General features: G+C 43.0%; 1 protein-coding gene across 3 annotated transcripts in view; it reads right to left on the bottom strand.

The window, feature by feature from the left end:
* The window catches only part of stambpl1 (STAM binding protein-like 1), a 48,388-nt gene extending 34,081 nt beyond the window's left edge, over positions 1 to 14,307 (bottom strand). For 2 of the 3 annotated variants that reach the window (XM_060939765.1, XM_060939763.1), the window contains exons 1-5: positions 14,031 to 14,307; positions 11,885 to 11,991; positions 10,988 to 11,205; positions 7,747 to 7,822; positions 5,050 to 5,145 (exon numbers count right to left, since the gene is read on the bottom strand). In XM_060939765.1, the coding sequence (XP_060795748.1) occupies positions 5,050 to 5,145; positions 7,747 to 7,822; positions 10,988 to 11,205; positions 11,885 to 11,965 (471 nt within the window). In that variant the 5' untranslated portion in view covers positions 11,966 to 11,991; positions 14,031 to 14,307. Of the gene's footprint in view, positions 1 to 5,049; positions 5,146 to 7,746; positions 7,823 to 10,987; positions 11,206 to 11,884; positions 11,992 to 13,537; positions 13,602 to 14,030 lie in introns of all 3 variants that reach the window. The other variant, XM_060939764.1, reaches the window with a different exon arrangement.
* Positions 14,308 to 18,538: the final 4,231 nt, after the last annotated feature.

Below are 18,538 nucleotides of genomic sequence, written 5' to 3'. Positions count from 1 at the left end.
GACACCTGACGGTTTTGGGCCAAAATTGACTGGTATTTAGAACTGTTCATAATTCCCTCCACCTTGACTAAAGCCCCTGTTCCAGCTGAAGAAAAACAACCCCAAAACATGATGCTGCCACCACCATGCTTCACCGTGGGTACGGTGTTTTATTGGTGATGCACAGTGTTGTTTTTGCACCAAACATAACTTTTGGAATTGTGGCCAAAAAGTTCAACCTTGGTTTCATCAGACCATAACACATTTTCCCACATGCTTTTGGTAGAGGTTTTTTTTTTTTTTCCGCAAAATTTAGCCGGGCCTGGATGTTTTTCTTTATAAGAAAAGGCTTCCGTCTTGCGACCTGACCTCATAGTCCAGACATATGGAGAATACGGGAAATCATTGTCACATGTAGGACACAACCGATACTTGCCAGAAATTCCTGCAGCTCCTTCAGTGTTGCTGTAGGCCTCTCGGCAGCCTCTCTGACCAGTTTTCGTCTTGCATTTTCATCAATTTTGGAGGGACGTCCAGTTCTCGGTAATGTCACTGTTGTCCCATATTTTCTCCACTTTTTGATGACTGTCTTCACTGTGCTCCATGGTATATCTAATGTCGTGGAAATGTTTTTGTACCCTTCTCCTGACTGATACTTTTCAGCAATGAGATCCCTGTGACGCTTTGTAAGCTCTCTGTGAACCCTGGCTTTTGCTGGAGGATGCAACTGAGTAAATGTCTGAACTTTATTTGGGGTTAATCAGAGTCATTTTAATTGATGGCAGGTGTGAACCCAAAAAGACCGAATGCTGTAATTAAATCAAAAGGTGCTTCAACAAAGTATTAGTTTAAGGGTGTGCACCCATGGCGGCTGGTAGTCTTTCAAACAGGGGAGGCTGGTCGGTTACGATATTTCCAGATTTTTAAAGAAAAAAGAAAAAACACATCAGTTTTGCCCATACTCTTGCCTCTGATCTGGCTGATTGTTGGCAGGGTCACAAATGCCGCTTTTCCACTACAAACGCGGCTGAGCCGTGCCGTGCTGAGTCGAGCTGAGTCGAGCTGAGCGGGGCTGTTGGAGTTGCATTTCGACTACAACCGCGCTGAACCGTGCTGGCTGGAAGTGGGTGGACACATTGGGTGGAGTTAGCGAAAGTGGGTGGACGTCACGTGATGTCGGTAAGCAGCGCAAACAGTGACATCAGTGACAGTGGCGGAACAAGTCAGAGCCGGGCCGGGGGCGGGGCAAATGACCGGGCCCTTTATTAAAGCTTATCATAACATCATTTTAGGCTACAAAATGTCCGCAACTGCGGTGTTTACCAATTTCAACACTACCGGGTGCAACTATGTTATTTAGTACATCAAGTCCTTCAAACGAACATGTAACTCAGAAACAAAAAAACATTAGGATACTGTACATGGCTCATAATAAAACATCAATAGCCTATACTGCGCACATTATTTGAAGGGCATACGAATGAGCGCTCAGAGGTTGCAACGGTGACAGGAAGAGTCAGAAATAAAAGGAGGGCGGTGCAAACCTCACTGAATGCACCGTGTTTACCAATTTCAACACTCCGGGGTGCAACTATGTTATTTTGTACATTAAGTCCTTCAAACGAACATGTAACTCAGAAACAAAAAAACAGGTGACATACTGTACATGGCTCATAATAAAACATCAATAGCCTACTGCGCGCATTATTTGAAGGGCATACGGCGAGCCTTGCGCTCCGCGAACTCGTCCACGATGCTCTGTATGTCACTGATTCAGTGAGCTTTTAAGCGGTAGTCTCACGACCCGAATAGTAAACAATAAACATGGAGGACATGGAGTCGTTAGTGTTGCTGGTCTTGGTGCTGTGGCTTGTTGTCACCGACAACGCCAACAGATGCTGGCAAGAGCGTATAGATGAGGCGAGGCGCATAAGGCTTCAGAAATTCTCGTAATTCGTAATTATTCTCCTTCCGGGTTTGCGGTGTTTACAGATCCCAGCGCGCTCGCGGGGCGTGTGTGGGCATGTGAGGACACGCCTCCTCACCAATCAGTGCACAGGGGAGTGTCTGCTCACGCCCCCAGCCTCACTCGGCACGGTTTGGCTCGCTTCAGCCCCACTCCAAAACGGTGCGAGTTTTAGGGGCTAAGCAGGGCTGAAACGAGCTGAGTCGTGCTGGTTTTTGGTAGTCGAAACACGAGCCGTGTCGGGCTGAAGTGACCTGAAGCGAGCTGAAAAAGGGTAGTGGAAAAGGGCCAAAACTGTGAAATAACAGGTTCTTTTGGCCCATTAGCCTACTGTCCAATATACATGATGGTGGTGTTGGGGGGGGGGGGTATAATTTAACATTTTATATTTTAAAATTGTGGCATGTTGTTTAAAAATTGATCATTATTGAAAGCAGCTCTTTGTCAGGAACCTCAGCAGTAACAGCAGAGTGTTCTGGAATAGGCACAAGCACTGACCTTGGGGAGCCAAACACAGAGCTGGGTGCCACACATTTCATTCAATGACACTTTCCCTATATTTTACTTATTTTGACTGAGAAATGTTTTATTGACAATTTTGATAATCCTTCACTTTTAATCCAGGTCTGTAGAATGAAATGTTCTCGGCTGTGTTTTTGTTTAAAAATGTTTTCCAAATTGTAGCTGTGTTTAATTCATATCCAGAAAAATATATATTCCAATATAATATACTCAGCATAAACATTTTAAATAGATTCTATATTTTTGGTCCATCCATGACATATTACTAAAGTAGCCTATTTACTGTTGTTGATGTGGGTCACTTACTGTTAGCCAATTCACTTTCTTGTACCAGGAGAGCTGAAAGGAACGAGTATTATTCCCTACCTTTTTCACCAAGTCAATTTGAGGCGTTGGTCTACCCTGCTCTTTAATTTTAATTTTTTCCTCAAAAGGAAGACTGGCAAATGGCTTCGCCAAAATTAAATCAGCAATGCTTGGCATCCGTGCGCAGCTTTCTTGCTAGCTGACTAGCCCCCTCAAGTTCAAGTTCAGTCACTCAAATAAACGAAATTTCTGGAACTAAGATAGCAAACTTGACAACACTATATTTACACTTTATTTACAATGAAAATATATACAAACTAAAAAAGCTGGTAGAAACCGTATGTAATGAATTAAATCGAAATGTAAGCTGATCTCTTACAATACACCACAGCACTTCTGATCAGTGTTGCCAGATACTGCTGACGTTTTCCAGCCCAAAATATGTTCAAAACCCGCCAAACTGTACTTAAAACCGCCCAATCTGGCAACACTGCTTCCGATTCCGCATGGGATTGAACTGAGATTCACCGCTGCCTGTCTATAGTTGAAACGAGCTGTCAATCAAAGAAAATATCCGGCCACTTTCACCAATCACCAGCCTCCTCGCGGAAACTGCCATATCCCTCCCATTGTGAGGCTCGGAGTCTGTGGGCGGGCGTTTTCGCAGTATTTGTCCAATAACCGTCTTGCATTTTGAGATTGACAAGCGCATAGCTCCCAAATGCCATTGAAGTCCACTGAGGCTGGGAGTCCATGAGACTCCGTGGGCAGGCGTTTTTGCAGTATTTGTCCAATAACCGTCTTGCATTTTGAGATTGAAAAGCGCAGAGCTCCCAAATGCCATTGAAGTAGCCTAGTAAACTAGACCCAACCGCCTAGCGGCCAAAAATATTTTTTGCCTAGCGAGTGGGTCTAGCCTCGCACCATATAAACAAAAACACCCCGGGCATCAAATCGTGCCCGCCAATCACAACGCAAGGTTTTTGTTTGGATTCTTTGGGCGGGCTTTTGCAGGAGTGACGACAAAGCTGCGCGACACTGGAGAAAGCGCAGCAGGAAAGATGGCTACGGCTAGTGAACAGCGCGCGTTTGACTCCGCTTTGGAATCAGTTTTAGAAGAATTAGACTTGGAGTTTTCGTTGAAACATGAGCAGGAAGAGGCTGTCCGCTCATTCCTTTTCAAGAAGGACGTTTTCGCTGTTTTGCTGACCGGCTATGGCAAAAGTCTGATCTACCAGCTGGCTCCGCTCGTAGCCAAAAGGATGGGGCTAGTTTGTGCAGTATGAAGAATTAATAAACAGCTTTGAAACATTACTTTGATTGTTTCTTATTTTCCCGTTATTTTAAATTTAAGGGAAATTATTTCACCAAACACCAATAAATAAAAATAAAAACTCTCAAACAGTTTAAGCAAACCCTTGAAAAACACTTGGAAAAAAAATGTGTACGTGGTACAGACTCCAAACTTGTGGTCATTATCTCCAAACTTAATATCTAGAACCTGTTTATTAATTAATATGCATTTTGAAAAATTATTTAATTTCAAGGCCTCCCCCACTGCTTTCTGTCGCTCTGACTACGTCACAGTCACTGTTGCGCTGATTGGTCAGAGCGTTGGCCTATACGCACAGAGACAGTTTGAAAGACAGCGGGTTGTTCCTCCTACCCGCTTCGGAAATGTCTACGGATCGAGGCCAGACTAAACATTCACATTTAGTCTGGCTTGCCAGGCTATCATTGAAGTGCACTGAGGCTGGGCTGCATCGCGCTGTCACGAGGGGGAAAAACTCACGCACACATTAGGCGAACTGGGGAAAGTTATAATGGAATGATTTCGCACTGTAGTTGGGTTGAGCACATATATTTCTATGATTCTGGATCTGAAATAGCAATGTTATATGTTCGTCATTTTTAGAGGAGGCTGAGCCTCCCTCGTTGTCTTAGAGCAATCGCCCGTGGTGTGCACACTTATGCAACCAGCTTATTGTATGGTTTTTTTTTTTCCCTCCTAACAGATTTGTTTGTTTTCAATTGAATTGTACAGGTTATAGGTCACATTAAAGGTGGGAAAAAGTTTTGAAATTATTTATCTTGGTCTCATTTTTTTTTTTACATAAAAAAACCTGTCATTTTAACGGGGTGTGTACACTTTTTATATCCACTGTAAGTAAAACCTAATGCAGCTCAGATTACAAAATGGTGAAACAGAGCTTAGAGTCACAAAGAGCTGACAGTACAATGCAAGTTTAATCTGTTCAGGTGCACCCTGAGCTTACCTGCCTCTTCAGATATTCACTGTATTCTTTGCTGTATTTTTCATGAAGGAGCTTCCTCAGCTGATCCTTGCGTGGAAAAGCCACTTCTTGCAATTTCTACAAAAAGGCAATGTGTGAAAATGAGGGTGTGAAAGGAATTTATAGTTAAGGAATATTTGCTCTGTGCAAGATGACAAAAAAAAGTGTGAATAATAGTGTGAAGTTTTCCTACAGTTTGATGATAATCAGAGATATTGTCAAGATGGTTTGTTGACTTTGTAGTGTATCCAAAGTGGAATATCCACCTTCTTTTTAAAAGTTTTGTTGGCACCATAGACCGCGGAACACATTTGAACAAGGGGGGGGCCCACAATCGCAAGAGGGTGTCACCGAAATTTTAGGTCGGACATGATGCATACAGGCTACATTATACACGGACACGCACGTAATGCTATCAGTCATGACAGCCAGCACAGAACCGCGCAGATTAAAATGCACAAGAAAAGCACCTCGGTGGTCGGTGGTAACTCAACTTAAACTGCTTGCTTGTACCAGTACTAAAGCACTATAGAGAGAAACACTGAACACAGAGAAGTGCACTCGGCGGTGCTCGGTCAGAGGAAAGTATGGGAATATGCCTGCAGTTTTGTCAGAGCTGCGTGTGTGTCCGCGCGTCTGTGTGTGTGTGCGCGTGTGTGTGTGCACGTTTCCACAATATGCCAGCACATAACTGCGCAGAAACTGTGCTGTGTACATTTTGCAACATTTCACGCACGACGTATACACGTTGCTCAACGTCAAAAAATATTGGTTTAGGAAATGTTTAAGCAAATGTTTGATTAAATTACAGCATGCGTTGGGTTTAAGTTCGATTTTGTCGACATGTTTTGAGTTGAAAAACACTCGCAGGCCAACATTTTATTTTTTTAATAATTTTCAAAAAGTTACCCGGGCCACGGCCCCCCTGGCCTGGGCGGTTCCGCGGTCTATGGTTGGCACTGCTATGCTCAAAAGTAGGAGAGAGTGGGGAGACTTGGGATGGGGGGAGACTTGGGAACGGTTTGTATTACCATAAATTAATTTCAACCAATCAGGCTTTAGATTACATCAGAAGTTAGATGTTGCCCCTTAGAGTAACCTACTTCCTTTGGAGCCATAAAGCTGGACACTGTAACAAGGTACGTGCAGTAAAATATTTTTGTCAACCAAAAATTGTATTTTCTACTTCACAATCCACCTCCGTTCTATGGTGTAACGTATGCTGGTGAATTGGGCATTTGTTAGGAATTAAAGTATGTAGCCTAGAGTTACCATATATAGTATTATTTATGGGCGGCATGGTGGTGTAGTGGTTAGCGCTGTCGCCTCACAGCAAGAAGGTCCGGGTTCGAGCCCCATGGCCGGCGAGGGCCTTTCTGTGTGGAGTTTGCATGTTCTCCCCGTGGGTTTCCTCCGGGTGCTCCGGTTTCCCCCACAGTCCAAAGACATGCAGGTTAGGTTAACTGGTGACTCTAAATTGACCGTAGGTGTGAATGTGAGTGTGAATGGTTGTCTGTGTCTATGTGTCAGCCCTGTGATGACCTGGCGACTTGTCCAGGGTGTACCCCGCCTTTCGCCCGTAGTCAGCTGGGACAGGCTCCAGCTTGCCTGCAACCCTGTAGAAGGATAAAGCGGCTACAGATAATGAGATGAGATGAGTATTATTTATTAAACTTCAATTCTGGGGGAAAACATTTAAGGATTTTTTTTAAATGGCCAGATGAGGAGAGTTGGGACAGTTCGTCATGTTACAGGTTTTTTCTTGTGGTTTACAAATATAAAATAGTTTTAAAATGCTTGTTAAAAATGTGGGCGTGTACCTGCATGAGGATTAAGCTGATTTCATTCCTTTGTGAAAATGGAACTGTTGTTTTGTCGAGTCAGGTTTTGGGTAAACTGACATTTTTCTATCACTGTACCAGCACTGTGTGTTCATACAGTTCATATGTTACAGGGTTTGATAAATAAGAATTAAACATGTCGACCTAGGTATTTTTCCCCCATGATGTCCCAAGTCTCCCAACATAATGTCGCATGTCTCCTTGCACAAAATAATGACAGAAAAATTGAAGCCTGAAGGCCAGTATATGTGACAAGCTGAGAAACTAATATTGTGGTAAGAGAATATAGTAAATCCTCTCTAATGCAATATAAACGTGACGTTACCTGCAAAGCATTTCACACAATCTACAAAAGCTGAAAACTTGTCCCAAGTCTCGCCGCTGTCCCCTACAGTCGTATGATATTTCTGCCCACCCACACTAAAGCGCATCACATTAATTAGTACTCATGCCAGTAGGACATGGGGGTTTATCAAATCTCTCACTTCTACAACAGAAAGGACAGTCTCCGGAGTCACGAGTCAAGAATAAACAGAATAGAAATAGCAATAAACCCAAAAAGAGGAAGTGATAGATTTTCTAGCTGCTAACACACAGAAATACTCCGTTTGCCTAAAAAAGATTCTGACCTGACGTGCACCATGCAGTGAGTCTGCATTTCTAGACAGAACTGCCTACGCAACAACAGTAGTACACTGTAGACATGTTCTCTGATGTCTCAGTGGGAGCGAGTGCGTTAGTGTCTCTGTGCTAATGAAACATAATGCTAATAAGGTTTACAGCGGGCTCAGCGCCATCCAGCAGCTCCATCACCCAATGCAGGCTGCCAGGGGCTTACCTTCATTATGACTTGTTTCTCAGGGACGTTGCACTGCTGATAGTCCCGATGACTGGGGAGTTTCTCCACAAACAAACTGCAGAGTGACAACAGCAAACATAAAGCACTGTATGTTAAACGCAGTGAAAGTATAATGGAAGACTATGCTCTTGATATAGAAAATTATTTTAAAGGTTCTTTCCAATTATAAGCCGTTAGTGCATAAGGGCCCGGTCCCATAACACCAATAACTTTGACTATACCTACGGTATAACTACAACTAGGATTATACCTCTGCCTGAATTTAGTTCCAGTCTGGAGCAGTCACACCACAACTATAATCCCGACTATAATATCGCTTGGTCCTGCCACTCAGGTAAATAAATGCGTGCATGCAACTTAGGAATAGTCATGGAAGTTTTTTCCAAGTAGTAGCACATTATTCCGGGTCACACTGTACAGCTTGGATATCAAAACAACCCATGCACATACTCTGGTGGTTGACAAAATACAGATACACTACCGTTCCAAAGTTTGGGGTCACCCAGACAATTTTGTGTTTTCCATGAAAAGTCACACTTTTATTTACCACCATAAGTTGTAAAATGAATAGAAAATATAGTCAAGCCATTTTTCTGGCCATGTTGAGCATTTAATCGACCCCACAAATGTGATGCTCCAGAAACTCAATCTGCTCAAAGGAAGGTCAGTTTTATAGCTTCTCTAAAGAGCTCAACTGTTTTCAGCTGTGCTAACATGATTGTACAAGGGTTTTCTAATCATCCATTAGCCTTCTGAGGCAATGAGCAAACACATTGTACCATTAGAACACTGGAGTGAGAGTTGCTGGAAATGGGCCTCTATACACCTATGGAGATATTGCACCAAAAACCAGACATTTGCAGCTAGAATAGTCATTTACCACATTAGCAATGTATAGAGTGGATTTCTGATTAGTTTAAAGTGATCTTCATTGAAAAGAACAGTGCTTTTCTTTCAAAAATAAGGACATTTCAAAGTGACCCCAAACTTTTGAACGGTAGTGTAGGTCACAGATTACAGAAATATAATTTTAAAAAAAGAATACAAAATACGGAGTGGTTAAGGATTTTAATACGGATGTGTCACGGATGCTAATAATTTACGGATTGGTGACAGACGTTTCAGTAGATTACAGATTGGTTACCGATTTCAATACAGATGATAAATCACGGATAAAAAATTAAGAAGTCTAAAACAATTAAATGTTTGGACTGCCGAAGTTCATAATTAAAATATCTTATCTGCATTTATATGTTTACTTTATTAATTTACTATTGATTTTTCAGAGAAAAATCACATATCCATGAATAAAAGATCTGTGCTTTAATATTTATTTATTATTTTTTATTTTTATTTTCCGTGAATCTGTATTCCGTGACTCTATGATGCAACAAGGATGTACAAAGATGCCCGGGGGAAACAGCACGTGCTTAGACAACGTCACATATAAACAATTACCCGACTGGTTTTATCGGATGTTTTATCAGATCAGGTCCAGGTCTGGAAAAAATTGCTCCAGAAGCCATCTCACCGATACCGATAAACCAAGGCCTGGGCTATAGGTATCGTTATGGGTCTGATGTGATCACCAGCCACATAAACTGCAGAGGACCGATTTATTTATAGTTATCAGCATTGTAGGACCGGGCCTTAATGGCCCACGGATAATACACTTCTCAAGGTTTCCATCATTAAACACTTGTAAGTAACTACAAGACATCCATCTTCTGCAGTAATTGGTGCATTCAAATCTCATCTCATCTCATTATCTCTAGCCGCTTTATCCTGTTCTACAGGGTCGCAGGCAAGCTGGAGCCTATCCCAGCTGACTACGGGCGAAAGGCGGGGTACACCCTGGACAAGTCGCCAGGTCATCACAGGGCTGACACATAGACACAGACAACCATTCACACTCACATTCACACCTACGGTCAATTTAGAGTCACCAGTTAACCTAACCTGCATGTCTTTGGACTGTGGGGGAAACCGGAGCACCCGGAGGAAACCCACGCAGACACGGGGAGAACATGCAAACTCCACACAGAAAGACCCTCGCTGGCCACAGGGCTCGAACCCGGACCTTCTTGCTGTGAGGCAACAGTGCTAACCACTACACCACCGTGCCACCCCTGCATTCAAATTAGCGATTAATTTTTTTTAAATTTCATAATCATGCAGACTGAGACCCGAGCTACTGTTATTAATTTTTTGTGCATGACTCTTTCAGAGATGGAAATAACTACACGGACCATCATTTACAGTCAGCCAACATCATCTGCCGCTTGCAATACGAAAGAAAATGAACGGGTGATTAATTCAGAATGTGCGTTCAGTGTGCATGGACCATAAGGCAGCCAACAACGAGGCATGGTGCAAAGTTAGGTATACACAGACTTGCAAATACCAATGACAAAACAACAAATAACAGAAATTCTTATAAAACCTATGTCTGATGATCATGAATTTGGTTATGGATGTGTATAGAAATATAGCGCTTTGGCTTCCATATCAGTTTTGTTTTTTGCCATTGTGAAGCCTATCAGCAGCAACCGAACAAAAAGTAATCACCGATACCGATACCAATGCATTCATCTTAGTGACTCACTCAAAGACTGAATCGCTCACAAATAACACGCCTAGTTCAAATAGAAATTGGGAGTTTGACCATTCAACATACGAAGTGACTAAAACTGTAAGTGAACTATTACCAGGCGACTGCGAATCATGGACTTTGAGTGAATTTAACAATACAACTAGCTTGTTTATAGCCATTAAATCTTTTCTCCAGACCATCTGAAGGCCTAGTGACAATGGAAACATGAAAAAACTGCTGGTGAGAATATCCCCTTTCTCTCTGCTGGTAAATTTTTAAGAAAAATGACATTTTATGGACTAAAAAAAAAAGAAAGCTTTACATACCGTATGCTTTGTATTAACTGCAAATTGATCAGAGGTTGCACCACGTTAACAAATAACAGTTTGTGAATATAAAAAAGAGTGAATGATTTCATATAGAATATCTTTGTAAAAATGACTGAAGCTTAGAGCTGCCTTAATGGTTAAACGTACCACAATTCATCCTTTGACAAAGTCCAGATCACAATCAGTAAGGCAGAGAACGAAGTGCACTTCATTCGTACTTTGCCCGACTGATTATATGTACCACAATTACCCTATACCTTCGTGGAAAATGTGTGTGAAAGCTCTATTTGGTAAGTACGTGATAAACTTGTTGTAGAGGACGAAAGCATTTTCCAGACTGCCCTCCTCCAGGTAAACGGCAGCCATGCGCTCCATCTCTACCCCTGAGCGGAAGTAGCGGCGTGGCGCGATGTCCTCACTGATCTCGATGCTGTAGCCCATCTTACTGAGCGCTCGCACACGCTCCACCGCTGGCAGCGTCACATCCGTATAGTCCGGCTCAGCTGCCAGCTTCTTCTGCAAATAAAGAGCAGAGCTGAATCACCACATGAAACACAGACACACACATAAATTAGCTCTGCTTGTTGTTCGTTCTTGGTGCTCCTTCAGAAGTGAGACAGACCGGAAGCCACAAGCAGTGGCCCTCGGCACCCATACTAACCACCACACAGAGCCGCTTTTGAATGGTCATGAAGGAGAGAAGGCTTTTTATTAACATTCAAAAGGGCACCACAGAGCGAGCTGGAAGGAAGATTGGCTCAACGCTCGACACTTGCTGGAAATGATGACCAGATTCACTTCTGTACACAACAATGCAGAGTTTAACTGAAGCTCCACAAAAAGCTTCAAAGTTGTTCGTCAGTGAGAGGAAAGAAGCAAGAAGCAAGAGGGCACATTTATTTACTGAACCAAACGCTGATAACACTCTCTTTGTCTTTAATCATCTATTCACGAAGAAGGGAAGCAAAGTGTGAAGGGGGCTTACATCCGTTCATCCTTCCTTCCTTCCCCACTCCCTCCCACTTCAGGATGGAAGGATGTGAATGACGGCGCAGCTGCACTGAGCATGATAATGGATGAGTCAGAGATACACTCCAACCCTTCTGCCCCCTCACACTTTTCCCCAGCACTCAGAAAACTGACCCATTAAGCACGCCATCCCAACACAGACCCTTCCACCCCCCCAATCGCTCACCAGTGCGGTGAAGCTGAACTCCTGCTCCATGGTGCATTTAGGATGCAGGCTGGCAGGCTCCGATCCTCCCAATGTCTCCATCTGTCATCTCCCAAGATGATTCCTCACTGAGGAAATAAAAAACAAAATACACGTGTCAGTTCTGACATCAGGACATCATGAGCCGCCTGCTGCGAGGCCACTGGGTCGATACGGCCTCCTTAAACGGCCATAAAAGCCTGCTGAATGTAGACCTTTCACTTTACCTTCCGACTCCACCTTTCATTACTCAAATTAACACCAACCAAGGATTCTATCGGGGTTTTTTTTAGATCCGGTATATCAGTCTCAAGGTCCACAGTACTGCAGAGTTTCGCACTATAGCTCACTTAACCTTCTGATTCGACTTCGTTAGGTGCCGAATTGAGCTGCTGTCCTCCTGAGTTTGACATCTCTGCTTCCGATAGTAGTCCTTAATTCATTTACAGGGTTACAATGTGGGGGTGCATCAATCTCCTTAGAGAGATTATTAATTATATTATTCACTAAAACACAGCGAGTTTTGGTCCAGAACAGCTATACACACTTTTATTCAGAGTAGAAACAGTGCTACAGTTGCTATGACAGCTTGTAACCATGCAGAAAAATATGGTGAGTCATGAATATCAGCTGTGTAACAAAACAAAAAAAAAAAAAAAAAAAGGAGAGAGACTTGGTGGGCTTCTACACAAACCTTGGACACTTCTTTTCTATAAGGCTTTTTCACTCGTCCATCACCAAGCCACACTTGAATTTATGATAGATGCAGCAGAAGAACGGTTTTGTTACCGAACACTGTGGTGCTCACGTTGATGATTGCCATGGCAACGTGAAATGGATGTGGAGTAAGAATAAAGACCTGGTGCGAAGGAGATGTATACACGCAATTTAGCACTGATCAAATCACATCGAGTACCTCACACATCTGATTTGTCAGCTTTTACATCAACATAAATTACATTAAATCATGTGCATGGATGACTAGTAATGAAAAACTGGGTCAGTCCATTTGCAGATGAGTGTGTAACGTGAATGTGCGCCAGCTTCAGCTCGACTAATGTTCGCAAAATAAAGAACAGAATGCGTATTGTGTGTGTGAAACTATACAGGCGTCTCTGAAAGATTGTATTCTTTCAGCTTGCAAAATACTCAACGACGAACTCTAATACTACATAGTACAAGACCAGCTAGCCCTTAAGAGGTGTTTTTAACAAGGAAATGAAAACGATATACACTCAGAAAGCCAATATTTACTGAATAATTGATTTCTGAATAATCATCATCATCATCATCATCATCAAAGCAGGCTGTATGAAGAAGAAGAAGAAGAAGAAGAAGAAGAAGTAGTGGCTTGGCAATCTCAAAAATCCTCGTTCTATCATACAGATTTTTGAATACAACTGAGATTGTTAAAAGAATCAGACAGAACAGAGATGTTGTCAAAGTGACTGAAGCAATAAGTGGTTGTACAGCATACCTTTAGTGCTGACTAAACAAAACCAACACCCATACTAAGCACTCGTTTGAAAAAGGAAACTTCCACGATCTGTATTCCTAAAGCTTCACTGGACTACGTTCTGGATTTCTCTGTTCCATGGTGACCAGCGTGGTCCAGACTCCAAACACTACACTTACCAGGCTTCACTCGGGTGTTCTTGGGCTCTTAACGTCCTAAACGGGATCTAGTCTGGAACCATTTCTGAGAAACAAATCAAATGCAGGGTTCTACGTTGAACCTTTAAGAGTTGAACATGTCAAGCTTGACAAGTAAAAAAAAAAGGTTTTAGTTTTGCTTTCTAAGAATAACAAACTGGCTGACTGACTCTCTCACAGTACATCTACAGTATAATACACTGATTTTCATACACAATCTGATACTGCTCTGAAAGCAAAAGTGCAACAGGAAGAGTCTCAGTGCTAAAGCACCTGGATTCAGCTTAACCTGAAGAGTGAGTTATTGCAAATCTGGAGGAGTCAAATAAACAGGAACCTTATTAACACACAAAGCATTGAGACCAGCAAGCAGACATTCTGCATGAAAATTAGCAGACTGATCATATATCCAGACTATATAAAATGGTAAATAATAACTAAGTATATTTAAAAAAGAGACCATATAAAGCTTTACCAGTAAGTGGAGTGCTGGTGTCCCATGCTCCTCATCCCTCCTGGGCTCCTGTCCTCCTCACATGCAGCACATGCTCTTACACAACACAACACTCAGCTCAGCTCTTTCTCTTGACAAAAGCTGCGATTTGTTTCACCTCTGCACTTCATAAACAGTGCACTTCTTCTCTCAGCCAGAAGCACAGGCCAGGTTTACAGCAGCTCTGCCTCCAACTTGCTCTTTAACGACAAGTACGCGTTTAGAAACAGAAGCATCAGCAGCACAGCAGCTCTCTGACACACACCGTGGGTGGAGACAACCAATGACACTACCCTGAGTCCTGCTCTATGGAAAGCCACAAGTGCCAAAGTTTCTCCACATACTGCAGGGCTACATTTTTTTTTAAAGGAGAACTGCATACCTGTCAACCAGGGGTGTAGTGGAGATTTTTAAAGTGGGGGTACGCGATTCGTGACGTCATCGATTTGATATCATGTCAGAAGCGGTAGCCTTTGTTTGGTATGAATCTCATCTCATCTCATTATCTCTAGCCGCTTTATCCTTCTACAGGGTCGCAGGCAAGCTGGAGCCTATCCCAGCTGACTACGGGCGAAAGGCGGGGTACACCCTGGACAAGTCGCCAGGTCATCACAGGGCTGACACATAGACACAGACAACCATTCACACTCACATTCACACCTACGGTCAATTTAGAGTCACCAGTTAACCTAACCTGCATGTCTTTGGAATGTGGGGGAAACCGGAGGAAACCCACGTGGACACGGGGAGAACATGCAAACTCCACACAGAAAGGCCTTCGCCGGCCCCGGGGCTCGAACCCAGGACCTTCTTGCTGTGAGGCGACAGCGCTAACCACTACACCACCGTGCCACCCTCAGACATTTTTATGTGTGCAATTTTTATTTGTGTTTGTCAGTACAGCCCAACTGTTATGGCGAAAAGCCGCGGTTTATTTTGTCTCATTCTCATCTCATTATCTCTAGCCGCTTTATCCTTCTACGGGGTCGCAGGCAAGCTGGAGCCTATCCCAGCTGACTACGGGCGAAAGGCGGGGTACACCCTGGACAAGTCGCCAGGTCATCGCAGGGCTGACGCATAGACACAGACAACCATTCACACTCGCATTCACACCTACGGTCAATTTAGAGTCACCAGTTAACCTAACCTGCATGTCTTTGGACTGTGGGGGAAACCGGAGGAAACCCACGTGGACACGGGGAGAACATGCAAACTCCACACAGAAAGGCCCTCACCGGCCCCGGGGCTCGAACCCAGGACCTTCTTGCTGTGAGGCGACAGCGCTAACCACTACACCACCGTGCCGCCCTCAGACATTTTTATGTGTGCAATTTTCATTCGTGTTTGTCAGTACAGCCCAACTGTTATGGCGAAAAGCCGCGGTTTATTTTGTCTCATTCTCATCTCATTATCTCTAGCCGCTTTATCCTTCTACGGGGTCGCAGGCAAGCTGGAGCCTATCCCAGCTGACTACGGGCGAAAGGCGGGGTACACCCTGGACAAGTCGCCAGGTCATCGCAGGGCTGACGCATAGACACAGACAACCATTCACACTCACATTCACACCTACGGTCAATTTAGAGTCACCAGTTAACCTAACCTGCATGTCTTTGGACTGTGGGGGAAACCGGAGCACCCAGAGGAAACCCACGCGGACATGGGGAGAACATGCAAACTCCACACAGAAAGGCCTTTGCCGGCCCCGGGGCTCGAACCCAGGACCTTCTTGCTGTGAGGCGACAGCGCTAACCACTACACCACCGTGCCGCCCTCAGACATTTTTATGTGTGCAATTTTCATTCGTGTTTGTCAGTACAGCCCAACTGTTATGGCGAAAAGCCGCGGTTTATTTTGTCTCCAATAAATATGCCGAAATGGCTAAAGAGGAACAAATTCGCCTTCTCCTTCCGAATGCATCGTCGTAGACAGCACCACTCTGCTGCTGGAACTCAACATAAACCTTGCATAGGTTTAACATGGACTATCAGGCGTGAAGCCAAAATATTGGAAATTATGATACACAAACACCTTTGTTCATGTTCGATTCATGTTCATTTGAGCCGAGCTGCATTCGGAATTTGATATTTTTACTAGCCTACTTACTGCCGTGGCAACAGCTACAGCATGTGTCCAGAAGTTCAAAAAAAGTCACGTCACTCACTCACATCGCATACAAACCAGCAATGGGCTGAAATTTATTATAAAAGGAATCGAATAAATCAAGCATTTAGTCTGGCGCGATTGAGGCACCTGCGTATACAAAATACATGACATGCGGCCATTGGGTTAAGCCCTACCATGCACTCCTTCTTAAAGACTTGAGTATTTCTTAAAATTTATTGTCATTTCACATTTTTGGATGTACAACAAAACACTAAACAGGAAGGCCACAAAGATTATGAATTTCAAATCATATATATAATACAGTATGTGGTGAAATTATCCGCGTAAGGATGACCAGGCAGGCGATTATATCAGTTCTGTTGCCCTCTCGGTGCTGCTACCATGAACGCCTGGAAATCGCACACACACAGAGAGAGAGAGAGAGAGAGAGAGAGAGAGAGAGAGAGAGAGTGTGTGTGACTGGTTATGATTGGTGATGGTGGCTCACTCAAGGTCGCTGGATTTGGTGTCGCCGGTGTCGGAATGCTTTTTCTGAAATAAAAATCGATGTTTTTCTGCCGAGTCTTTCCTGTCGAGTCATTTTCCCCTTGATCTGCCATTCTGTCGAAGCTCTCTAGTTGGTCGAAGCAACATTAAAATGGCGGAGTCAACCGTTTACATAATTCTAATATCTCGGCTGCATTTAGAATGCATTCTACTTTGCGTCGCTACATTTTACGTAATGTTCGATTGGGGGGGGCATTGATGATGAGCACAAAGGCACGTGTCACTTACTGTAGAGCGTATAAACTCAGGCCATTGAATGACTTTTTTTTTTTTAATCTCACCTCGGGAGAAGTGGGTGGACAGCGTACCCCCGCGTACCACGCCCACTACACCCCTGCTGTCAACCCTCCCATTTTTCCCGGGAAATCCCTTATTTTGACTTATTTCCCGCTGTCTTCCCGTTTTTTTTTTTTCCCGAAAATATCCCATATTTTCACATTCTATAAAAGTCCCGTATTTTCACAATATAAAAAAGTTGGTAGGTCCAGAATTCATGACGGGCCTCTGACAGGAGTTTACAGCAGGAAGTCGGGCCATGAATTCCCGTCCCCGCCCTCTCAGGCATCAGTAATTACAGAACTCCATCCGGAGGCGAGGCTGAACAAGTGATTAGGTCCAGTGTTGCCAGATTGGGTGGTTTCCTGCCCAAGTTGGGCGGTTTCAAGTGCATTTTGGCGGGTTTTGAACATATTTTGGGCTGGAAAACGTCAGCAGTATCTGGCAACACTGATTAGGTCTGAGGTGAAGATGGCGATGCTAATAGCTAAGAAAAACATTAGCCTCTCTTTCTTTGATGATTTCAACAAGTGCGTGGCTGGAATGTTCCCAGACTCTTCCATCGCAAAGAAATTTTCCATGGGGAAAACGAAAGCCTCCCAAATAATCAAAGGTAAGCTACACATGTTTACATTAAGTATGTCCTGGCTAAGACTGCATAAATAGCCTAGTGTAAACTAATTGGTGTATTAACTGTTTTATCCACTCATTGTCTATTTTATTTTCTATCTGAAACTTACCCATTTTAAATCACTCTTGGTTTAATATCTATCTATCTATCTATCTATCTATCTATCTATCTATCTATCTATCTATCTATCTATCTATCGTTCCGAGGCCATGACTATGGTAAAACCATAATAAATTGCAATGGAATTGAATTTATTGACTGGTTATATAATGACCTTTCTTATTTTAACATAAGATACGTATTTTAGCCCTTAATTTGGGAAATAACTGGTAACACTGAAAGCAAATAAAAATAAATGCATAGTTTATTCACAAATGCACTCTATAAACCATAAGCATATTGAGTTTGGGTCTTGGCTATCACCAACATGCACCAGAGTACAGGAAATCACAAATACTAGATAGAAAATTGCCCCCCATTCAACTACACACCCACTTTTGGTGAAGGGTATGACTTTCCGAAATTTTCCCTTATTTTGAGTTAAAAATCTGGGAAATATCCCTTTTTTTCAAACCTCAAAGTTGACAGGTATGGAACTGTATGGAATCAATTTTGTGCCAAAATGTTCATACAATACTTTTGAAATATCAAACAAAAACGCTAAATCAAAATTTAAAAAAAATGTAAAAAAGTCAATTTTTTACGGAAGCCACAAGAGTCCCTTCATATAATCTTTTTTTATTCACTTTGTTATCCCGAGATAACGACATAATTAACACAACACAACTAATTCGAGAAAACAACACAACTAATTCGAGATCTCGAGAAAACAAAACCGTTATTTCATGATCTTGAGTAAACAGCTGAGAAATGGTTCATTCAGGTGCGCCAAGAGACTTGTGATATGCTGACT

The sequence above is a fragment of the Neoarius graeffei genome, chromosome 14 (genome assembly GCF_027579695.1).
Source record: "Neoarius graeffei isolate fNeoGra1 chromosome 14, fNeoGra1.pri, whole genome shotgun sequence".
Classification (NCBI taxonomy): Eukaryota; Metazoa; Chordata; class Actinopteri; order Siluriformes; family Ariidae; genus Neoarius; species Neoarius graeffei.
The sequence above is the reverse complement of the archived record's forward strand: the minus strand, read 5'-3'. Positions and strand labels throughout refer to the sequence as shown.